At 40.6% G+C, this 23,270-nt stretch overlaps 1 protein-coding gene across 1 annotated transcript in view; it reads right to left on the bottom strand.

The window, feature by feature from the left end:
* The window catches only part of LOC132870492 (alpha-tectorin-like), a 29,906-nt gene extending 8,255 nt beyond the window's left edge, over window positions 1-21,651 (bottom strand). The window contains exons 1-20 of the mRNA XM_060904148.1: window positions 21,581-21,651; window positions 21,303-21,351; window positions 21,126-21,152; window positions 19,294-19,320; window positions 17,299-17,420; window positions 13,348-13,626; window positions 13,084-13,179; window positions 12,832-12,985; window positions 12,476-12,729; window positions 12,249-12,395; window positions 11,591-12,170; window positions 10,900-11,486; window positions 10,199-10,751; window positions 9,484-10,082; window positions 8,721-9,267; window positions 8,293-8,489; window positions 3,525-3,734; window positions 1,511-1,699; window positions 1,132-1,421; window positions 601-878 (exon numbers count right to left, since the gene is read on the bottom strand). Of these exons, the coding sequence (XP_060760131.1) occupies window positions 601-878; window positions 1,132-1,421; window positions 1,511-1,699; window positions 3,525-3,734; window positions 8,293-8,489; window positions 8,721-9,267; window positions 9,484-10,082; window positions 10,199-10,751; window positions 10,900-11,486; window positions 11,591-12,170; window positions 12,249-12,395; window positions 12,476-12,729; window positions 12,832-12,985; window positions 13,084-13,179; window positions 13,348-13,626; window positions 17,299-17,420; window positions 19,294-19,320; window positions 21,126-21,152; window positions 21,303-21,342 (5,176 nt within the window). The 5' untranslated portion in view covers window positions 21,343-21,351; window positions 21,581-21,651. The remainder of the gene's footprint in view (window positions 1-600; window positions 879-1,131; window positions 1,422-1,510; window positions 1,700-3,524; window positions 3,735-8,292; window positions 8,490-8,720; window positions 9,268-9,483; window positions 10,083-10,198; window positions 10,752-10,899; window positions 11,487-11,590; window positions 12,171-12,248; window positions 12,396-12,475; window positions 12,730-12,831; window positions 12,986-13,083; window positions 13,180-13,347; window positions 13,627-17,298; window positions 17,421-19,293; window positions 19,321-21,125; window positions 21,153-21,302; window positions 21,352-21,580) is intronic.
* Window positions 21,652-23,270: the final 1,619 nt, after the last annotated feature.

Here is a 23,270-nt window from a genome sequence, read left to right as displayed (position 1 = left end):
TAACCTGCATGTCTTTGGACTGTGGGGGAAACCGGAGCACCCGGAGGAAACCCACGCGGACACGGGGAGAACATGCAAACTCCACACAGAAAGGCCCTCGCCGGCCCCGGGACTCGAACCCAGGACCTTCTTGCTGTGAGGCGACAGCGCTAACCACTACACCACCGTGCCGCCTATTTTATATATATATATATATATATATATATATATACAAACACACACACTGACTAGGTAATCTTGCTGATCCCAAGGACAACAGTGAAGAGTTGGAGCACCCTGTACAGTTCGCCGGTGAATGCCCCCACTCTCGAAGCCTCTGGATCACTGAAAGACACTGGTGCAGCCAGTCCCCGCCCACAACCTCACCCTACGCCGGTTTGAGCTCTCCACTGCCTGCACAGACTTGTCATTCACCCTCCATACACTTCCCCCTCCCTAATTCTCCAATTAAAGTTCATGTTTACGTTGCACTGAAGACTTGGGTTCTGTGTCTGTTCTTCCCTTCACAGCAGCGAGTGCCACAATTACTAAATCCAATTTTTATTCGGATTCTTAACATCCCGTATCTGAGAGATGGGTGCATACATCCAGCAAACTTACAGCAAGATAGATCAGAGTGCCAGTCTGGGATTTGGAGCCCCAGTGTGGTGCAAGCAGCATCATAGGCCTCCACAGCTGAACAGAGCAAGTCTTGTCCCCATGTCTGTGGGTAAGCACACAAGTCATACACACAGGAAGTGAAGAAAGGTTCAGGGTCGATACGGAAATGGCAGTGCTGGAAAGGTCCACTGGTATTGGTGATAATGCTACAGAGCTCAGCACACTCCTCTCTGAAGGGGCAGTCGCTGATATCAAAAGTCTGGTCACTGGCACCACATCTACATGGACAAGGAGAATATGGAACAGGGAAATGAGAATGGTCCTGCACATTTTCAACTTGAGACATCTTTAGATGAAGATGTATTTTATATACATGAAAATAAATATCTCAAGTTTGCCAATTCTACCATTTTTAACTTGTGATTCATTTATAACATAGAATGGTTCAAGGCTAAATGCAGTGCTGAGTCTATGAGTTGTCTCTAATTTCACAGAATTATTTTGCTGTTATCTTAAAATATAATCAACTACCCTGGGCTGCTGATGTTTGATTTCCAGCTGTTCCCAAAAACAGTATCATTCGGTGCAAGTGCTCCATCCGGCAGGGTCTTGTCATCCACAGGATCTCCATTACTGTTACCACACATCCCACACACGGACCCATGGAGGCTTGGGCCCAACTTCACTAAAAGTGTAAAACGACCATCGAAGGAGACGATGAGCTCACGTGACGCATTCACAATGATAAAATTCTGCTCCTGATATATTTCTGCTAGATTACTGATTTGATAAGTAAATGAGTTTATTTCATTTCCATCAACCTGAAAGAGTAAAAAAGAAAAAAGTTCTCTGAGCATCCATGTCTCACACATATTTCTCTGAAAATGGATATAAAGTAGAAGTTTATTACCTTCAGTCTCCTGTTTTGTCCAATTGTAATGTGTGTTTGTGACCCTTGTTTAGTTAGCCATATATCCACTACAGAGACAAATGACACAACTGTGCTCCCACGATGCATGTTGGTGGCCACCACACGGAATCGCAAGTCGTTGTCAGAGACATCTCCACACGTCTGAGAAATCTCATAGGAGCAAGTACCCTAGAGAATGTTTGATCAATTATTAGAGCATTCAATACAGTAAAATCACTTTAAGTAACCATGCAATGTTAAAAAAAGATTCTCACTCATTACACGTTATCAAAGATTATTGTTAATTTATTTATGCTTATTTTATTATTTGGTTTCTTAGTTAATTACACTGCATAAGACTCACTCTCTCTCACTCACTCTCAGTAACTGCTTTATCCTGGTAGAATAGGATAGATAGAATAGAATGCCTTTATTGTCACTGCACAAATGTACAATGAAATTTAGTTCATCACAGAAGAGCAAAGCCGCTGCATACTGTACGTACGCGCCGCCACTCTTGGGCACTTCAGCCCAAGGCTGTCCTATGTTAACCTAATTGCATGTCTTTGGACTGTGGGGGAAACCGGAGCACCAGGAGGAAACCCATGCAGACACAGGGAGAACATGCAAACTCCACACAGAAAGGCCCTCGCCGGCCACGGGGCTCGAACCCAGAACCTTCTTGCTGTGAGGCGACAGTGCTAACCACTACACCACCATTCATTATGATCAGGCTTATAATGAACCTGGAGCCCATCCCAGGAACACTGGGCATGAGCCGAGAACACATGATATCAGTAAGGGAGAGCGGGAAGGCTTGGGATGGGGGAGGCCTGGGACAGTTTGCATTCCCATAAACGAATTTCACCCAATCAGGTTTTAGATTAATCAGAAGTTCGATGTTCCCCTGAGAGTGACCTCCTTCCTTGGAGCTGAAGCTGGACACTGCAGTAAGGTTTGTGCAGCTCGATATTTTATCAACCAGAATGTGTCTTTTCACTTCCTCCTCCATTCTATGGTGTAATGTACGCTGGAAAATTGGGGATTTGTTAGGAATTAAAGTCTGTAGATTGAGTTACCAGATATAGTATTATTTATTAAGCTTAAATTCTGAAGAAAAAATATTTCAGGAATTTTTTTTCCCAAAATGCCCAGATGGGGAGAGTTGGGACAGTTCATCATGTTACATTTTTTTTTTTATTATTGTGGTTTATAAATCTAAAATTGTTTTAAAGGTTTGTTAAAAATGTGGGCGTGTCCCTGCATGAGGATGAAGTTTATTTCATTCCTTCTTGAGAATTCATAAGTTTAGTCGAGTCAGGTTTTGGGTAAACAAACATTTTTCTATTGCTGCACCAGCATTGTATGTTCATACAGTTCATATGGCACAGGGTTTGATCATAAATAAAAAATTAAACATGTAGGAGCTAGGGGTTTTATTTTTGTCCCAAGTCTCCCAAAATCATGTCCCATGTCTCCCCTCAATGTCCCATGTCTCCCTGCAAACAAAATACTGACAGTAAAAGTGAGTCCTGAAGGTCAGTATATGTGCTGAGCTGAGAAACTCATGTTGTGGTCGGTGGGTGTAGTAAATACTCTCGAATGCAGTATGAATGTGATGTGGCCTGTAAAGAATTTCACACAATCTACACAAGCTGAGAACTCATCCCCAGTCTCCCCGCCCTCCCCTGTGATGCCAGTCCATTGCAGGGCATCACGCACACACATGCACACACTCATTCACAACTAGGGGCAATTTATCTTCGCCCATCCACACACTGGAATGTTTTTGAGAAGTAGGAGGAAACTGGAGAACCCAGTGGAAACTTGCATGGTAGTGAGAAGAATGTGCACCAACTTAATAACCTGAACTCAGGAATGAACAGGGGCCCCTGGAACTGTGAGGCAGTAATGCTACCCAGTGCACTGTCATGTTGTCATGTCATGTAATTTTTGCTTTTTAAAATATATAATAGCACTGTAAATTGCGAAGAAGTAAACAAACAGTTCTAACCTGAAAGTGGGCCACAGCCCCATCAAAGGTAAAATAATGTGGATCGCCTGAGACCATGCAACTTGACATTTGACTGTAGCAGCCGAGTATACCGTTCTTGACCACACACTCCTCAGTGGGAGTGCATGAGGTGGAGACGCAGCGCAGGTCATTGAGAGAAAAGCACTCACAGTGTTGTGAACATCCTTCAGTCCAGAACCTTTCACCAATCTGCAAAAACAAAATTCAGTGCCTTTACTCATTAGAGATTAAAGCAATTTATTGCCTTTCTAGCCCTATACTGTGCATGTAATATAGAACAAAATAGTGTTCTCCAAGGCCTTGGTGCAACATTCCATAAAGTGATGACAAGAAACACACATGACAAGAAGTATCTCAAAATTAGAAAAGAAAATGGCGCAGAGCAGGAATACAATAAATGCAAGACAAGACATTAAATATGACACAAGACATCATAATTGGCAGGATAAGCAGCTACAGATAATGGATGAATGGATGGATGGATGGATGGATGGATGGATTGACGGACATCATAATTGGTGTAACAGTGCAACACACAGTAACACACAGCATTATAGCTGACTGGTGTGTGGTGAATAAAGCTGCATCACCACAAGTCCATGAGAAATAAAGTGACTATCTAATATTTTGTTCAGTTTTGATTATGGCACACATTTATCATGGCATTGTTTTGACACCCTTATGTACTGTCATAGCATTTATTTCTGTCCAGAGTTCCATAAATTTTTCACTGAGATCTTGTATTGATGATGGAAGAGTTACACCAAGTCTTGGTCCAAGTAAAGTAAACCAAGAAAAGTCTTCTCCAGCACATCCCAGAGACTCTCAGTGGGGTTAAGGTTGGGACTCTGTGGGGGTTAATTCAGGTGTGTAAACAATTCCTCATGCTCCCTGAACCACTCTTTCACTATCTGAGAGCTAATGTTGTGTGTGCCATCAGAGAAGAAAAAATCCAGTGATGGGATAACCTGGTCATTCAGTACATTCAGGTAGTCAGCTGACTTTGGACTGGATAACCGTTTCATGTCCCGGGGCGCCCTCATGACTGTGTTACCTTCTGGCTCTCCCTTTCAGTTATGCTGTCATATTTAGTCTTACCAGAGTCCCTGCTAGCACGGAGTGCCAAACATACACTGTTCTTAACCAATATTTGACAATGGGCATACCTAACAATTGGCTTTTCTCTCTCTCTCTCTCTCTCTCTCTCTCTCTCTCTCTCTGTGTCATGCTTCACATGCCACTCCTCTCCTCTGACCTGCCTGATCCATCCTGATGCCCTACTTCTGGCTGGGGTTCTCATGGCTTTGCTCCTGTGGAAGGTGGCCCCATATAGACAGTCTAAAGATACACTTAGAAGATAGCTCTGGATAATTAATACAAGCAGTTTAGCTCTGATGGCTGAGGACTACAATCCCCATGATAATTTTAGGACTGCAGTTGTCGTGAACAGTTTTACACTCAAGTCTCCATCAGTCAACAGTTTATAACTTCAACAAAACAGACTTCCTGTTAAACTGTAATGAATTTCCTGGTTACACAGTTGTACTTTGTGACCCTATAGGACACACTTAGAGAAGCAAATTATTTATAATCACGCTATCTGATATCAGATGGGGATGGATTCCCTTTTGAGTCTGGTTCTTCCTCGTGTCGTCTGAGGGAGTTTTTCCTCAACACCATCACCTCAGGGTTGCTCATTAGGGATACATTTATATGTTTAAAATTTATATTATTTTTCCCTTAAAGCTGCTTTGTGACAATGTCTATTGTTAAAAGCTGCCTTTTTGTACAAACAACATTGACTTGACTTAATTTTATTTCCCCATAACGTTGCTGAGCCTCAACCTGACCAACTGAACCAACCCCAGATCATCATACTCCCCCCAGAGGCTTGTACAGTGGACACTATGCATGATGAGGTGGATCTTCATGAGCTTCCCTTCTTACCCTGACATGCCCATCACTCAAGAATAGGGTCAATCTGGACTCATCAGACCACATTACCTTTCTCCATCACTCCAGAGACAAATCTTTATGCTCATGAACAAACTGAAGCCTTTTCTCCTGATTAGTCTCACTAATGATTGGGTTTCTTATGAACACAGTGGTTTAGTCCCAATCCTGTGAGTTCTTGTTGCATCATGCATGTGGAAATGCTTTTGCTTTCACTATCCAACATCACAGTGAGTTTGTTACCATGTGGTATGTCTTCTGACATGGTTATATATTTTAAGTTCGTTTCTTAGACAAGGATATTTTTTAAGCTTGTTACCTCATTAACAGTTTCGGCGAGAATCTCCCGCCTTCTTCAGAAACAGTCACCAGATGTCGAGTGGTGACGTACCTTATCAGCTGATGTTGCGTTACGGAGGCGTGAACGTCCCGCCCAATTTGACAGGTAGTTCACGCCTCCTGCTGTCAGGTCGCTCCTCCAGGACGGCGCTCCAGGTGTGCGACAGCGCGTACGCTCCCTCATCCTGGTTCATCGTCCTCTGCGCCCGCTTACGTATCTCCACTGCCTCTAAAATCCAACGCTGGAATCTATTTTCTTCAGCGCGAATGACTCTGGCCTCTTCCCAATTCATTATGTGATTTTGCCGTTTGCAGTGGTCTGAAATGGCTGATTTTAGGTTTTCTTGGTTTGCTTTTTCTTTTTCGGATCTTGTGAGTCTTTTTGTTGTTTCTTTTTCACACTCTATTTGGTGTTTTTTCCTGCGAGTGTGGAAGCATCTGCCCGTTTCACCAATATAGGCTTTATTACATGACCGGCAAGGGATTTCATAGATGACGTTGCATTTATTGTCCAGTTGTATTCTGTCTTTGGGGTGAACTAGCAGCTGTCGGAGGTTCTTATATGGTTTGACCGGGGTGTTGATGTGGTATTTCCTCATGGATCGTTGGATGCGTTCTGTGACTCCTTTTATGTATGGTAGTGTGACAAAGCCCCGGTTTGTTTTTTCGGTGTTTTTTCTTGTTTGTTTTCTTTTATTTGTGTCTGTAATTTCCCTTTCCGAATTGCCCACGGTGGATATTGGCAGTTTTTTAATGCCTGTTGGATGTGTTGGTCCTCCTCCTGTCTGTCTTTCTCCTCTGTGATGCTCTGTGCTCGGTCGTATAGTGTTCTGATTACTGACATTTTGTGTGCGATGGGATGTTCAGATGTCCAGAGAAGATATTGGTCGGTGTGTGTAGGTTTTCTGTATGTTGTGATTCTAATGTTTCCTTCTTCTGTGTGGTGTATTTTTAGGTCCAGAAATGCTATTGTCTTGTCCGTTTCCTCTTCGTGTGTGAATTTGATGTTGCCTGTCTTGTCTATGGAGTTTAGATGATCCGTGAGTTGTTGTGTGTGGCCTGTTTTGGTTATTTCGAGAATGTCATCAACATATCGTTTCCAGAAAATGGGTTTGCAGTCGTCCGGTGCTGTTTCTATGGCTCGGGTTTCCAGATCCTCCATAAAAAAGTTGCATAGAGTGGCAGATAGCGGGTCCCCCATTGCAAATCCCTCTTTTTGTCCATAGATTATGCCTCTAAATTGAAAATATGTGGAAGTGGAAATGAAATGTAATAGTTTTGTTATGTCCTGTACTGTAAGTTTTGTGCGTTTTTTCAGGGTTCTGTCTGCTTTTAACCGGTTTTCTACTATGTTGAGAGTGTTTGTGACCGGTGTTTTTGTAAAGAGGGATATGACGTCATGCGATACAAACATTTCATCCTTTTTTATCTTGATTTCCTTTAATTCTTTCGGCAGTTGTTTTGAGTTTTTGCAGTGGTATTCCGTAAGTCCGAGGAGTGGTTTGATTATGTCTGCCAGTGTCTTGGAAAGGTTGTAAGTAACTGATCCTATACTGTCTACTATGGGTCTTAGTGGTGCTCCGGGTTTATGAATTTTCGGTGTGCCGTATATCCGAGGGGTGATGTTTGCTGTGGGGATGAGGTGGTTGTATGTTTGTTTATCGATTTTGTTGTCATCCAGTAACGGTTTGAGTAATAGCTTTAGTCTTCTTTCCTTTTCCTCCATCGGGTCTTTTTTTAATACTTCATATGTCTTTGGGTCCGTGAGCATTTCATTCATTTGTTTTTCATATTGATTAGTGTCCAGGATAACCGTGGTCCTCCCTTTATCAGCCGGTAATATTGTTATTTTCTTGTTCTTTGTGAGTGTTCTGATGGCTTCCATTTCCTGTTTGGTTATGTTTCTGGATGGCGGTTTAGCTGAGGTGAGGATGCCTGCTATTTCGTTCCTTAATGCAACATCAGCTGATAAGGCACGTCACCACTCGACATCTGGTGACTGGTTCTGAAGAAGGCGGGAGATTCTCGCCAAAACTGTTAACGAGGTAACAAGCTTAAAAAAAATCCTTGTCTAAGAAATGAACTTAAAATATCTGAAATAGTTAGACATAATGAACATCCACTACAGATTCTGACATGGTTGTTTAAAAATAAGAAGCTACTCACTGTGTTAGTTATGGTTAAAAGAACTGTTGCCAGCTGAAACATATTAATCACTGCAATAATTATTTAATTAAAGTCTCTTAAGCGTTTGCTTATTTAAGTCCCAACAGTGACTTTTTTGGCCAGGCAGTGTAATTAGCAATTTCTGCGAGACATATCATGCATAGAAAATGGTAAAATTCCCATTTTAATTCAGTTGCAAAGTTGTTCGATTGCAACACTACAAACTGCAGAAAGATCCGAAGTGGTGAAGAGCGATGCGAGGCAGTGTAAAATGCTGTCAGAAACTCACCTGGAAGTAGAACCCATTGTATGAGCAGCCACACTGTTCTACAGGCACACAGTTTAGTCCACTCCTTACAAAGCCTTCATTGCAGAAACAGCCCTCTCTGCACGCGCTCCCACAGGCGTCGTCCGTGCTGTTGTTACATGTGTGTCCACAGTCTGAACCACACAGCTCATAGTGACTGTTTGTAGAACAGTTTATACCTGAGGAATTAGCACACATCAATGGTATGCCCATTCACTATCCAACTTTAGCTCCACATTACATGTGTGCATTTGTTTAAACAACATGTGTGGGTAACATTAGACTTTACATGGCTTATAGCTTAATAATATTAATGTGAAAATATTGATATCTGTATCATTAACCTGATGCAGACACATATTTTTGTTTCATCGTTCAGGAACAAAAGTGAATTGTTTTAATTCACTTACGACATGTTGTATTTTCTCTCCAGGGATAAATCACGACATTGGCAGACTGGCAGGCACTCACATACGTTTCAATGGAATGGCACAGTACATCATTACTGTGCTCAGAGAGGCAAAGATCAAAGACACAGTCATTAAAATAGGCCTGTGGATCAACGTGGGCATGACAGAAACTCAAAGGACCCTGAGTGTCCAATATGATTGCACACAGAGACTGTGCTGTAGCTGGGTCTTGGCATGATGAGGCTCCACGTCCATCATTACATGTGTCATTCCCCACTTTCCAGTCAGCTCCAAATTCAAAAACAGAGGAGGTCAGGATTCCAGATTGCATACGGAAATCATCGCTGCTGTTACCATTGAAGTTACCACAGAGGCCACATGTGGCACCACTGTAATTCCCTGGGACTGTGATGCGCACCACTGAAGAGCCATCATAACTCACACTGAGGCCAAAGTCAGTTATAATAAATGTGTTCCATCCAGTGGAGTAAACTGACACACGGCCAGAGTCGAGATGGGCAGGAAGAGTCCTGGTTATAGTGTCAATCTGGTGGAAAGAAAGGTAAATCATACATTACGTTTTAGAGTATTGTAATATTTATGGAATTATGTTTCTTTACTATCTACTGTAAATCTATTTTCATTGTCTTTTCTCATTGAATAATCACTTTTTCACAGATCAATATTTACCAAACTGTTTTTTTCCAACTTTTTAGCAACAGTCAGTTTTTAGAATGAGAATTTTAGTTCTTTTTTTAATCACCTTAGCAGTGCCATACATGTTGCGTGAAATGTGCACCAGGTGTCCTGAAACATGGACATAAACTTCAACAGTGATTGACACTGAGCGTCCATTCCATGCTTCATTTTGTGCAGTGACCTGAAAATATGGCAGTCCCAGAGTATCATTACATACAGTCGCCAGTGTATATAGGCATGTGCCCTGGAAGTCAAATCTATGTCCATCAAAAGAGGTGTAGTGGGGGTCCCCTGCAGCAGAGCATGTGGCACTGGGTCGAGAATGACAGCCATATTCTCCTTCAATGGCACGGCATATTTCCTGCTGCTGACAAGATGATGAATTACAGTGGACAATACCGGACATCCCATCACAGAGACAATGGAATTCGCACTGTTCCCCAAACCAGAACTGCTCTCCACTCTGTCTGTAGCGGCCTTCATGAAAACAGCCACAACTCGTAGGGGGAACACATTGATCTCCACTGAGCAGTAGCCCATCATCACACTGGCACCCTTCCTGGCAGTGCTGGGTACAAGGGAATGGAAAAGACAGACTGGGACAGGCTGCAGGGCAGGATGTGCCACATTGCTCATAGTGGCTATGGGCTGGGCATGGGAAAGCTGAAGAAAAAAAACCCAAACATTCTATACAGCTTATTGCCATTTAGAACAGTATCTATAAAAGTTCACCGAAGTATACTATAGTCTTGTTTTAAGCTATTATTTCAAGTACTCACAACAGTTGGTGATATTTCTCCATTCTCCCACAGTGATGCCATTTTGCTGGCAGAGTACAGCATAGTCCCGTAGAGCCTCACACAAGGCCTCTCTGGCACCATGTGTCTGTTCCAAATTGTGTCTGCAATCTGTTATCCATATCTGAGGGTCCAGGCTGCTGTGGCACTGAGAAAATGGCCCATCTGGAGAGGCCATGATGCTGCAGTCCTCAGTGAAATCGCTGCTGTTCTGTCCTGGTGGGACATCTGATCCTACACAGAATGCTGAAAGAGACCCAACTCTCCAGCTATCCCCAAACTCTTGTGCAGTATTTAGCAAGACTCCACCTGGGCTATAAAACTCATCTCCTTGGTTTCCATTGAAATTTCCACACAGACCAGCAAGATTGCCACTGTAGGTGTTGGGTGCTGTGATTCTAATTAGGTGTGACCAGTCAGATCTCACAGTTACTTCGAATGATGTTTCTACAATTATACTATTTACACTGCCATGGTAGATAAGGATTTGACCGTTGCCAACACTGTATGGTAGAGCAACCAGGACTCCATCAACCTGAATGGGAAAAAAATAGGTTGCCAAATGAAGTAAATACTTACTGTAGATGTTCTAGATAAGGTTCCATAATTAGTATTTTAATGCATTGACAATTATGCATATGGATTTTAAGGGACTGTCTTGTTTTGGTAAAAGATTAGCTTACCTGTGTATTTCCTCCTTCCCCCATGTCTATAGAGATCTGAAACCCCCCTGCCTCAATTTTCAAGATCTTAGAAAAGCTAAGAGGACCCATGGGGACTCTTTGTAGTTTTACTGCAAAATTAGGTAGTGTGGATGATCCATTAACTTTGGCGAGGATGAGTTCACAGGCTCCTGGATAACTGAAAGCCAGTCCATCAAAGGTGTGATATGAGCCGAATTGGTCAACCCAACAGGTGGCATAACTGGCAGGTCTGCAGCCCCTTACACCATTACTGGTGGTACACACCTCCTCTGACCCACACTGATGACGTTGGCAGGTCATTACCATGTTGCTACAGGTACACAGCCTACTGCAGTCATTGTCCAATATCACCGATTGACCTTCAGTATAGTAAAGTCCTTCAAAAGTGCAGCCACAGTTACTTTGAAGGACACATTCACCACCACTAAGGACATAGCCTGCATCACAGATACAGCCTTCCTGGTTTGGTAAGGTGCAGTTTAAAGGCGAAGTGGGGTTACTGCATGTTGCTGGGCAGCTTGTTCCTTGGAACTCATAGTGACTGTGTGGCATAGGGCATGATATTTCTGGAAATGGTTTGTAGCAGAACAACATAATTTGAGTTTAAGCTTGAACAAAATCTTTTCAGAGCATGTATGGCTAGTCACAGCACAAAAAATATTCTACTTACCACAGAATCCTGTTCTTCTCCATTGACCTAACTGTATGCCTTGCTGCTGGCACTGAGAAGCATAAATGCTGATTGCTTGACACAGAATTGGTTGGTATCCATCTCCCACACATAGATCATAGACACAGCTGTCTATAAACATCTGAGGTGACAGGCTTGAATGGCAGTTGGAAAAGGGACCACTTGTATCTGCCAAGATTCCACAGTGGTCCGAGTTACTGTAAAGGTTCGTCTGATGTGTGGTACAACCTGCACATGCCGGACCTGAGCACCGGGTATTCATGCAGCCGGGATCTGTGTCTCCCTGTACCTTCCAGGAGTTTCCAAATTCCAAGTCTGAGCTCAGGATTTCTCCTGAAGGTGTACGAAAATCATCTTCTGGTTGATGGTTGAAGTTACCACACAGACCGCATGTGCCATTTTGGTAGTTATAAGGTACCCTGATGGTTACATAGGAATGTGCATCATATGTAACAACCAGTCCAAAAGCTGTACTGATTACAACAGAAAAACCTGACTGATAGACTTGAATGGAGCCATTGTGGAGGCTGAATGGTGTTGCTGCAAAGGTTCCATTCACCTGGAGGCACAGTGGAATTAAAATCAGTTAATTAAAAAAAAGAGAAAAAAACTTTCATTGAAGTGAAATTTTACGGACCTTGGCTTCATCTCGATGACCTTTTACTAATTCCAGTTCCTCCTCATAAACAAATACCCTGACCAGGCGTGTCCATGACACGCGTGTACTACCCCGATGCTCATTCTTTCCTTCAACGCGATAGTATGGCAAGCCATTGCCACAGGCCTGCAAAGAAATTTATGTTTAGAGTTTTTCATAGCGCACATGTCTCATCGTGAATTACCCAATAATAAATTATTTTAAACCTCAGACAAGACGTAGGTACAGGTTCCTTGAAAGTGAAAGACTTTATTATCGAAGGTGTAGTAGTGGGGATCGCCAGAAATAGTGCAGGTTCGGCGTTGTACATTTTGGCAGCTGTACTGGAAAGCAGCTGGATGACAGGCTTGAGAAAATGTACATGGCTGTGACGTGCACTGGAGACGCCCCCGAGTGCAAGTGCATTTCTGCTGGCAAGAGTTATCTGTCCAGAATATGGTGCTGTGTGGCACATCATTACCTGGTAGAATACAGCAGTTAGATTAATTATAGTTTGTCAAGATAAATCTGAATATGTGACAACTAAGTTTTCAACAGCATGTATTAAATGTAGTGTCATTACCATTAAACTGACAGTGTTGTGATCCATGATCTACACGAAAAGCCCATCTGCCTGGGACATTCACATTGCTGCTGTGGGTAAAACTTGTGTAGTTGTGTTCAAATGACCCGGGAATGGAGAAATATTCATGGGAGTCAACTGTGTCATAACCAGCCTGACAATAATAATTAAGAAGATAAATTTATTAACTATGTTTTGTCAGCTTCACAGATTAAACTATGATAATGGATGATTTCAGTAAATCATGCATACCTGCATATTCTGGGTTGTTTGAGCAATCACACCATAGTTCATCAGAATAAATGAAATATCGCCATTGGAAATCAAAACTACTTGGAAAGATGTTTCCTGAAACAGGATTCAAAGATGTCAATAAAATATTTCTTTATTTTGTAGATCACTTTGTTGCAAAAGTAGTTTTGAAGACATTCTCTATAAAAATTATTTGTGGTTATTTGTTAAGAATTCACACATAGTGGTCATTCTAATTCTAAGACAATACTAAGATCATCTTACCGTGCCAGTGGTAGGAAAGTATGCGACTCTATCCCACGTTGCAACAAAGACCCAAGTAGCGGTAAATCTCAGCTGGCGGAAATATTGATTTATATCTTGAGTTGCTCGCGTGAGAACACTGCCAGAAGTGTACTGCCGATATGAGATGACACCATTTCCACGATTATCGATGTCGGTCCAAAATGGAGCGATGATGTCAAAGCTACCATTTGCAGGGAATTGGTAGGGAGTGAACCTGCTCGAAGCTTGATGAAAGGTTAGAAATCCATTGTTGTTTACCTACAAGAAAAAGTTCAGATTCTAATTCACAAAAATCAAAAGCTGCTGTTTCTGGATTGACCAATATGGATCACTGTAAATAAATTTTAATCACTGAAATAAAGTATAAATTTTAAATAATAAATAAATAAATACATACATTTTAATCACTGTAAATAAATAAAGTTGGGAAGGTGAGTTGAAATTGAAATTAAAACTGAAAACAGTGATTTGAAAAAATCTTTGATCTGTATTGCATTGAAAACCATACAACAGCACATTATTTGATGTTTTACATCATGAATTTTTTTTTTAATTAAATACTGATTTCAATTTAAATTCTTGCAATACATCAAAACTCTTATATTGTATTTTATCAATTTGGTAATGTATAGAATAAGTTAGAAATATCAGATTTATTTTAACACATCTGGAAAGTCACATCTCAGAGAAAGGCATGGAGGAACTTATTGCTTACATGCTCTGAGACTGAAACAGTGATGAACAGAAAGCATTTACAAAAAAAAAAACTAGATAGAACTCGATGCCAACAGCGTCGATGGGGATGCCTCCGCCTGGTAGACTACATGCCTTATTAAGTTGTGACCTCAAAGTAACCTTGACCTTTGGCCTTCATATTCTTATCATTTCATCTTTGTCCCCAGGTGCACAAATGCTGAAAGTGTGGTGAAATTCCTTTTATTAGCCTTTGAGATATTGTGTTCACAATGTTTTTGAACAGACATTTGACCTTACAGTGATCTTGACCTTTGCCCTTTTGATCTCAAAATTTAATCAGTTCATCTTTGCTGCCAAATGCACAAATGATAAAAGTTTGGTGAAATTACTTGTATTAGCCTTTGAGATATTGTGTTCGCAAGGTTCTCGGACAGACATTTGACCTCACAGTGACCTTGAGCTTAGACCTTTTGATCTCAAAATCTAGTAATTTCATCCTTGTCCCAAAGCGCACAAATGGTGAAAGTTTGGTGAAATTCCTTTCATTAGCCTTTGAGATATCGTGTTCACAAGATTTCGGGACAGACGGACGCACGGACAGACGGACAACCTGAAAACATAATGCCTCCTGCACCTTAAGGTGGCGGAAGCATAATAATAAAGCACCTGTTTTCAGTCTTTTAGACCACTAGTCTTTTTATGCCTCCACCACCTTAAGGTGCAGGAGGCATTATGTTTTCGGGTTGTCCGTCTGTCCATGCGTCCGTCCGTCCGTCCATCCCCAAACCTTGTGAACACGATATCTCAAAGGCTAATGAAAGGAATTTCACCAAACTTTCACCATTTGTGTGCTTTGGGACAAAGATGAACTGATTAAATTTTGAGATCAAAAGGGCAAAGGTCAAGATCACTGTGAGGTCAAATGTCCATCCCCAAACCTTGTGAACACCATATTTCAAAGACTAATGAAAGGAATTTCACCAAACTTTCACCATTTGTGCATTTGGATACAAAGATGAACTGATTAAATTTTGAGATCAAAAGGGCAAAGGTCAAGATCACTGTGAGGTCAAATGTCTGTTCAAAAACCTTGTGAACACAATATCTCAAAGGCTAATAAAAGGAATTTCACCACACATTCAGCATTTGTGCACCTGGGGACAAAGATGAAATGATAAGAATATGAAGGCCAAAGGTCAAGGTTACTTTGAGGTCACATGTCTGCCCCAAAACCTTGTGAACAACAAAATATTATCTGTTCTTGTAAAGTTCAAGGTTAGGTGGCATATCATAATTTGCATGATAACACTAAATACCAAGTTGACATTAACTTAATCACAACTTCATAAGGCGTGTAGTCTACCAGGCGGAGGCATCCCCATCGACGCCGTTGGCGTCGAGTTCTATCTAGTTTTTCTAACTCCATGGTGTTAAACTCATTTTGAACAATGAGCCACATTAGACTTTGTCCAGTCTCAAGTAGACCAGAAAAACAAACAAACCAAAACGAACAAACAAACAAGTTTTGTAGCCTATTAGCATTGAATAGTGACAAGTAGCCTTTTATTGCTTGATCATTAGTGATATCCAGTGGCAGCTGGTTTGAAGCACAGTGAATATCACTTATATATAATTTATAAGTTTATATATAACTTTTGGCATTTGAATCTGAATAGTGTTTTATCTAAATAACAAACAAAAAAAATTGTAACCCTTTTGTTCAAACCAAAAAAAAACACTAAATTTACAGTTTTGTCATGTGTCCTCTTGTGAAATTTGTACTTTGATGAGATAGCGTGTACTCAGTCTATCAACTTTCAGTTTCTCCTCCAAACATTTTAGCAGAAAAATCAAGTAAAAAATCCACTTTGTTTACATTCATTACACCTGCAGCTGAGTCTATACTACGCCTACTGGCCATGTATTATCGAAGTGTCACCAAAACAGGTTCGAATATATTCACTCACTGGAGCTCAAATGTCAAGCTGTGTAGTCACATGACATCTGTTGCTGATTTGCTGTATGAACCTTCAGTGGAGAGGAACTGTGCCTCCAGCACTGGGCTCATTAAAGTTGGCCCACAGCCTCACCCCATATCACTCTGTGTGTTTTAGATTAGATTAGATAGAACTTTATTGTTTTATTGTGTTACTGCAAGCAGTGCTCTTACACTCAGTTAAAAAAAATAATCGCAAATAATCCTGTCTAAAACATTTATTAACTGCAGGTAAGGTTGATGTGGATGCCCAAAATATGAAACCTGATATTGATTTTTCTTGTACCTGACTTCGCCCTGTGAGAGCACTGATACGGGGCGCCCCTCGTGATATCCATGCATGTTAATTAGACATTCACATTATGTTATAAATACACACACACACTTGTATGTTGTGTATGTATATATATCCCTCATATCAGTGGGCTAACAGGGCTAAGCCCCATCTTTCAAAGGTACAAGAAAAATCAATATCAATCCAAATATATATATGTACACACACACACACACACACACACACAGTGTGAGACTGGGAAATACACCACTCGTATTTTTTATACAAACTATATCCAGGACATTAAATAACATATCTTCATTCGTGAGGAAATCGGTGAGTTGTTTTGATAAATTTGGGGACTTTTTGTTTGTGAATGTGTCGATATAAGAAAAAGAAAATCACACATTGGCTTGAAGATATGAAGTTTATCTTCTTGTGTTGAAAAACTCACATTTTTCATATGAAATACATGGCAGATCTGAATGACATCTTTCCTGATACTTCACTCCGATGATGTTACTCCCAGTGTTTTCCCACTGACTAGATGCGCGTTGTCAAAATGGCGAAACGGTTCAAAATTAAAATGCTTTTGATTCACCTGCTTATGTTTTTGTGGATGTCTCCATATGATATAAAGAACATTACACAATGGATATGAAGATTATCTTCTCGTGTTGAAAATATTTTCACTTATTCACTCATGATATATCCACTCACCACTCGAAGATAAACTTCATACTGTATCTTCACACAACTGTGTAATACTCTTTCTAATTTACCTAAATAATTTACTTCGGTTACAGTTAACATGACTGTATGCAGATTCTAAATGCGTATGGATTAGATTACACATCTGGATCAGATGACAATCTTTATTCAGCCAGTTCTGCTCCATGGGCTGTATGTTTAATACCCTTGGTCTAGCTCAGCTAAATATTTAATATTTAACAGTTTTACTTACAAATGTTTGGATGTATGTGTTTCCAAAGTATATAAATTCTTCGTGGAGAGTGATAGCAGATGAGCTTCCATCATCTATCCGTCCATTTACAATGTCTCCATTTCCAAATGGGTAGAAGGGTCCTAGGGTACAGCAGATCAGAAAGGCAAAGAATGAAACCAAGAGAAGACAAAATCAATTAAAAATACATGAATCTTACACTAATCTTCTATTAACTCACATTATTATGGCAAAGAATCTCACTTAACTAAGGCATGTGTCACAGTTCCAAGCTTCTTATTACTCAATATGTAATTATGCAAATACAAAATATCTATTTTAATATCAGGTGGCTCTGATTAATCTCATCTCATCATCTGTAGCCGCTTTATCCTGTTCTACAGGGTCACAGGCAAGCTGGAGCCTATCCCAGCTGACTACGGGCGAAAGGCGGGGTACACCCTGGACAAGTCGCCAGGTCATCACAGGGCTGACACATAGACACGGACAACCATTCACACTCACATTCACACCTACGCTCAATTTAGAGTCACCAGTTAACCTAACCTGCATGTCTTTGGACTGTGGGGGAAACCGGAGCACCCGGAGGAAACCCACGCGGACACGGGGAGAACATGCAAACTCCACACAGAAAGGCCCTCGCCGGCCACGGGGCTCGAACCCGGACCTTCTTCCTGTGAGGCGACAGCGCTAACCACTACACCACCGTGCCGCACTCTGATTAATCACTAAGATAAAATTTAAAAAAGAGCTCACATTCCTTAAGACATACCAGTGACTACACTAATAGCTATGATTTATGTTCAATAGGAGTATTTAAGTATATTTTAAAACTATTTGACTGGTATTTCAGAATAATAACTGGGTGGAAACCTAATTGACTCCATTGTTTATTAGCTCTGCTAAATTAGGGATAGGTTAGGGATAAAATTAGCTCATGTTTAAAGTCATTAAAATTCTGTAAAGCTGCTTTGTGACAATGTCTATTGTTAAAAGCGCTATAAAAATAAACTTGACTTAAAAGACACTGAACTCTATCAGTAAAAAGAGTTTGTGGACCAGTTTTCACAAGGATGGCAGACTTTCAGTCATGCTGATCTCTCCTGCTCCTCAGACCTGCCTGATCCATCCTGATGCCCTACTTCTAGCTGGAGTCTCATCACATCTTTCCTGTGGAGGATGGCCCCATATGGGCAGTCAAAAGGCACACTGGAAGACACTCTGGACACTTACAGTTTTGCTCCAATGGCTGAGGACTACAATCCCCATTATAATTTTAGGACTGCAATTGTCATGAACAGTTTTACACTCAAGTCTCCATCAGTGAACAGTTTATAACGTCAACAAAACAGACTTCCTGTTAAACTGTAATGAATTTCCTGGTTACACAGTTGTAGTTTGTGACTCTATAGGACACAGTTATAGCAGAGCTCCTGCGTGGGCCAAAGGCCTGTGTGAACGGAGCCCCATAGGCATAGAGTGTGGATACATAAAGAAACCCATCGAGTTGTTTTCTGATGGTTTCGGTTCTGTGCGTGTCTGCCACCACAGGAAACCCAACAGCTGAATAGTGAGTAACCCATCAAGTTGTTTTCTGATTAGTTAATTCTGTCTCAACATACTGTATTACGTGTGTTATTCATTTTGATAACCGTGTAATAAGGGCCTGAGACCTTCATGCAAAACGTGCACACTTCTAAAAAAAAAAAAAATGTTGATTTTTTACGAACAAACTATAACTCTAGAAAACTCTTTAATGGTCTTTCTAGTTTCATAACACAATTTCTTACCATTAGTATGTTGATAATGCCAATGCTGAGTGTTTTAAATATTTCCTCAATTGCACTTTTTTTTTAATGAAACCTGAAATGTGCGAGAGTCTGACTGAGGCATGCACCATGGCACACAGGTATGACAATCATGGAGGGCTGTGTGTGTGTGTGTGTGTGTGTGTGTGTGTGTGTGTGTGTGTGTGTGTGTGTAAAAAAATATTACCTGTTGATTGGGCTGTGGTTTGTCTCACTGCAATAAAAAAAAAAAAGTTTGCTGGCATTAAAATACAGGTCACTATCATCGGGGAAAAAAATTACAAATGAGCTTTATTCAATGCAATTTTCTTGTTAGAGTTCTGAGAGTAAGAGCAGTTAAGTCAAGTCAAGTCAACTTTATTGTCAAATATGCTATACATGCTTGACATACAGCACAGATGAAATTTCAGTCCTCTCTGACCCACGGTGCAAACAGGCAATGCAATAAATAAAAATAGAATAACTGAAATAAACAATATAAACAGTATAAACACTCTAGATAAGAAATAGACATAGACTAAACACTCAAACACACACACACACGCATATATATATAAATAAATTGGAGCAAAAGGACATAAAATAAACAGTCAAGGGCACTTGACTTTGATTAAAATCAAAGCTTTTCAAAATCAAAGCTCTAATCCTCGGAGCTACATGCGCTGCATTCAAACAAGAAGTACGTTCCCAGGAATTTTTAATCCCATTGAGTTTTTATCCTGGGTTTTCATACTGGGCAGTGTATTCATTGTATTATATTTTGTTTTCAATATGATATTATTTTTCCAATATGTTTTTTTGTATTCTTGTCTCATGGTGAAATCAAACTTGTAAATAAAATCACTGCCCTGACTCTACTCATCAGGCCAGAGCTATTCTCTTTCTGTGTATGTTTTGTACAACATAAGGAAACACTATACAGTAGTAACTAGAATGGTAAAGAAATAAAACAAAAAAGGCTGGTTATGATATAAGAAAATTCTACAACCCAGAAACAGATGGGAGCTCCGCTTTGAGGCAGTGCCTAAATCTATATATTAGAATAGAAGTGAGTTATTTAAAAATCACACTATCTGTTATCTGTTATGCAACCCCCCCCCCCCCTTTTTTTATTATAGGGCACACTGTTATTGGAGCCTAGCTCTGTTATGTGACCCCCACCATTACACTGTGTGTGTGTGTATATATATATATATATATATATATATATATATATATATATATATATATATATATAATCTTAATACCTTTTTTTATTATGTGTTTATTTATTGTATCTGAGGTGGAAGCTTAATAAAACAAAAACAAAACAAAACATCCAGATGGGGATGGGAACCCTTTAGAGTCTGTTTCCTCTCGAGGTTTCTTCCTCATGTTGTCTCAGGGAGTTTTTCCTCAACATCGTCACCTCGGGCTTGATCATCAGGGATAAATATATTTATTCGGGATAAGTTTATTAGTTCATATGTTTGAAGTTTTTATTTTTCTGTGGAACTGCTTGCGACAATATTTGTTGTTAAAAGCGCCCAACTTCATCCTCCTACACTGTCACACTAAAATATTAGCACTGGGATCAGTAACTCGGGTAATAAGATTACTCCATCTGTACCACTGCTGTCAAGGATGGGTCAGGGATGGGTGAAAGTGAGAAGCGTTTTATTTATAAAAGAGACAACAAGCACACAATCCAAATCGGCAACGAGAAAACATGCACAAGGTCAAGTGAGGCACAAACAGATAATCACAGGTTAGTTTCATTCATTCATTCAAAAAACAAGGAAACAGGAAACCGGGAACCCCATCACGGCTCAGGCCTGTGTCCACACAGAGCAACACTGGCCTGAGCGTGTGTTTTCAGTCTTTATATCGCCTCACTGATGACCCTTCACCTTGTGCAGGTGTGCATCGTTAATGGCCAGCGTGCGAGAGTCTGACTGAGGCATGCACCGGCACACAGGTGGGACATAATCACAGAGGGCTGTGTGTGTGTGTGTGTGTGTGTGTGTGTAAAAATATTACCTGTTGATTGGGCTGTGGTTTGTCCCACTGCAATAAAAAAAAAAGTTTGCTGGCATTAAAATACAGTCACTTTATCATTGGGGAAAAAAATTACAAATGCTTTATTCAATGCAGTTTTCTTGTTAGAGTTCTATGAGAGTTAGAGCAATTAAAATAATTCTGGGGTTAGAATCTTACCATGTAAAATCAGCACACACAGTGGAATTAGACACCTCATTGTGTATGACTGTTTAAAACATGTCAGTTACATTACACACACACACACACACACACACACACACACACACACACACACACTTATGAATATTCACACAATTTTCTAATACAAATGTGATTTTATTCAATGTAATTAAAATAATTAAAATATCAGTTATCATAAATATAAACAGCTTTTTAAGATTTTACATACAGTGTGCTTAAAAAAACAAGCCCAGTCTCTGATGTTCTGTCCTTACCTGAGGAACTCCTGCAGAGCAGCTCAGAGTCACAGTAACCCCTCTGTCCTCAGCATCACCCTGAGGATGTACTTTATAAAACAGCAGTGGGTGGACCATCATTACTCTGAAGAATCCTTTAACCAAATCAAGGTCTTAGACATGCCCATTTATTTACTTCCTTGTACCTTTGCCAAATAGGTTTCAAGAGAAAATCGTTCTGTTGAATGTTCTGGGTTAAGTCGATGATCATTTATTGGCTGGACTTTGTGAAGTTACATTCAGATAATTTCTTCAGCTGAAAACATACAATGCAGTCTGGAAATATTTCATGATCATTGCTCAATTAATCCAAACTGTGAACTATATTCTGTAAAAAATGCTGTTGCAACCTTCAGGTTTCTGGGCTCCACAATCTCCTGGGACCTGAAGTGGGAGACCAACACAGGCCAGCAGAAGTTGTACTTTCTGTGCCAGCTCAGGAAGCTCAACCTGTCTAAGGAGCTGCTGACACAATTCTACTCTGCCATCATTCAGTCTGTTCTTTGCTCTTCCATCACTGTTTGGTTTGGATCGGTCACCAAGCAGGAAAAGAACAGACTGCAATGGACAATAAGGTCTGCAGAGAAAATTATTGGTGTCAGCCTGCCCTCCATCCAAGACCTGTACCTGTCCAGAGTCAGGAAATGGGCAGGTAACATCTCTGCAGACCCATCATACTCTGGTCACAAATTGTTTAAACTTCTCCCCTCTGGCAGATGCTACAGATCACTGTACGCAAAAACAACCAGACACAAGAACAGTTTTCTCCCTCAGGCTGTCTCTGTGATGGACAGCTAAAACCGGACTCAAATATCAGTAACATCAACTGTGAAATATCTGCACACTCATACCATCATTCTGTGCACACTGTATATTTATATTTACTAAGTCATCCTTGCACTATGCACCATTTTGCACCAAAAGATTAATATACATCCTTGTCTATACATATATTTACCCTTCTACATGTACACAGCAACATCCCCAGTGTTGAATTAACACCCAGAGTGTTTATATAGGTCCAACTGGACACAAATTAACTCTGAAAGTGTTAATTCAACAATGAGGAATTTGCTGTGTACATAGCTTTTTGTTTTGTTTTTTGTCTACACTTTTTTTTAATCTGTTTGTACTAAGAGAGCTAAGTGAAACCGGAGTCAAATTCCTCGTGTGTGTTCACATACCTGGCAATCAGTGGTTCAACTTCATATATTCCTTCAGTGGAGCATATTCACTATACAATGATGTTATAATCTCATCTCATTATCTCTAGCCGCTTTATCCTGTTCTACAGGGTCACAGTCAAGCTGGAGCCTATCCCAGCTGACTACGGGTGAGAGGCAAGGTACACCCTAGACAAGTCACCAGGTCATCGCAGGGCTGACACACAGAGACAAACAACCATTCACACTCACATTCACACCTACGGTCAATTTAGAGCCATGTCTTTGGACTGTGGGGGAAACCGGAGCACCCGGAGGAAACCCACACAGACATGGGGAGAACATGCAAACTCCACACAGAAAGGCCCTCGCCGGCCACAGGGCTCGAACCTTCTTGCTGTGAGGTGACAGTGATAACCACTACACCACCATGCCGCCCCAGCACCATTTTAGTTATTTTATATGTGAAAAAATGAGTTGTAACATAGTTGATAATCACTATATTT

The sequence above is a fragment of the Neoarius graeffei genome, chromosome 22 (genome assembly GCF_027579695.1).
Source record: "Neoarius graeffei isolate fNeoGra1 chromosome 22, fNeoGra1.pri, whole genome shotgun sequence".
Taxonomy (NCBI): Eukaryota; Metazoa; Chordata; class Actinopteri; order Siluriformes; family Ariidae; genus Neoarius; species Neoarius graeffei.
Note: the sequence above shows the minus strand (reverse complement) of the source record. Positions and strands in the feature narration are given on the sequence as shown.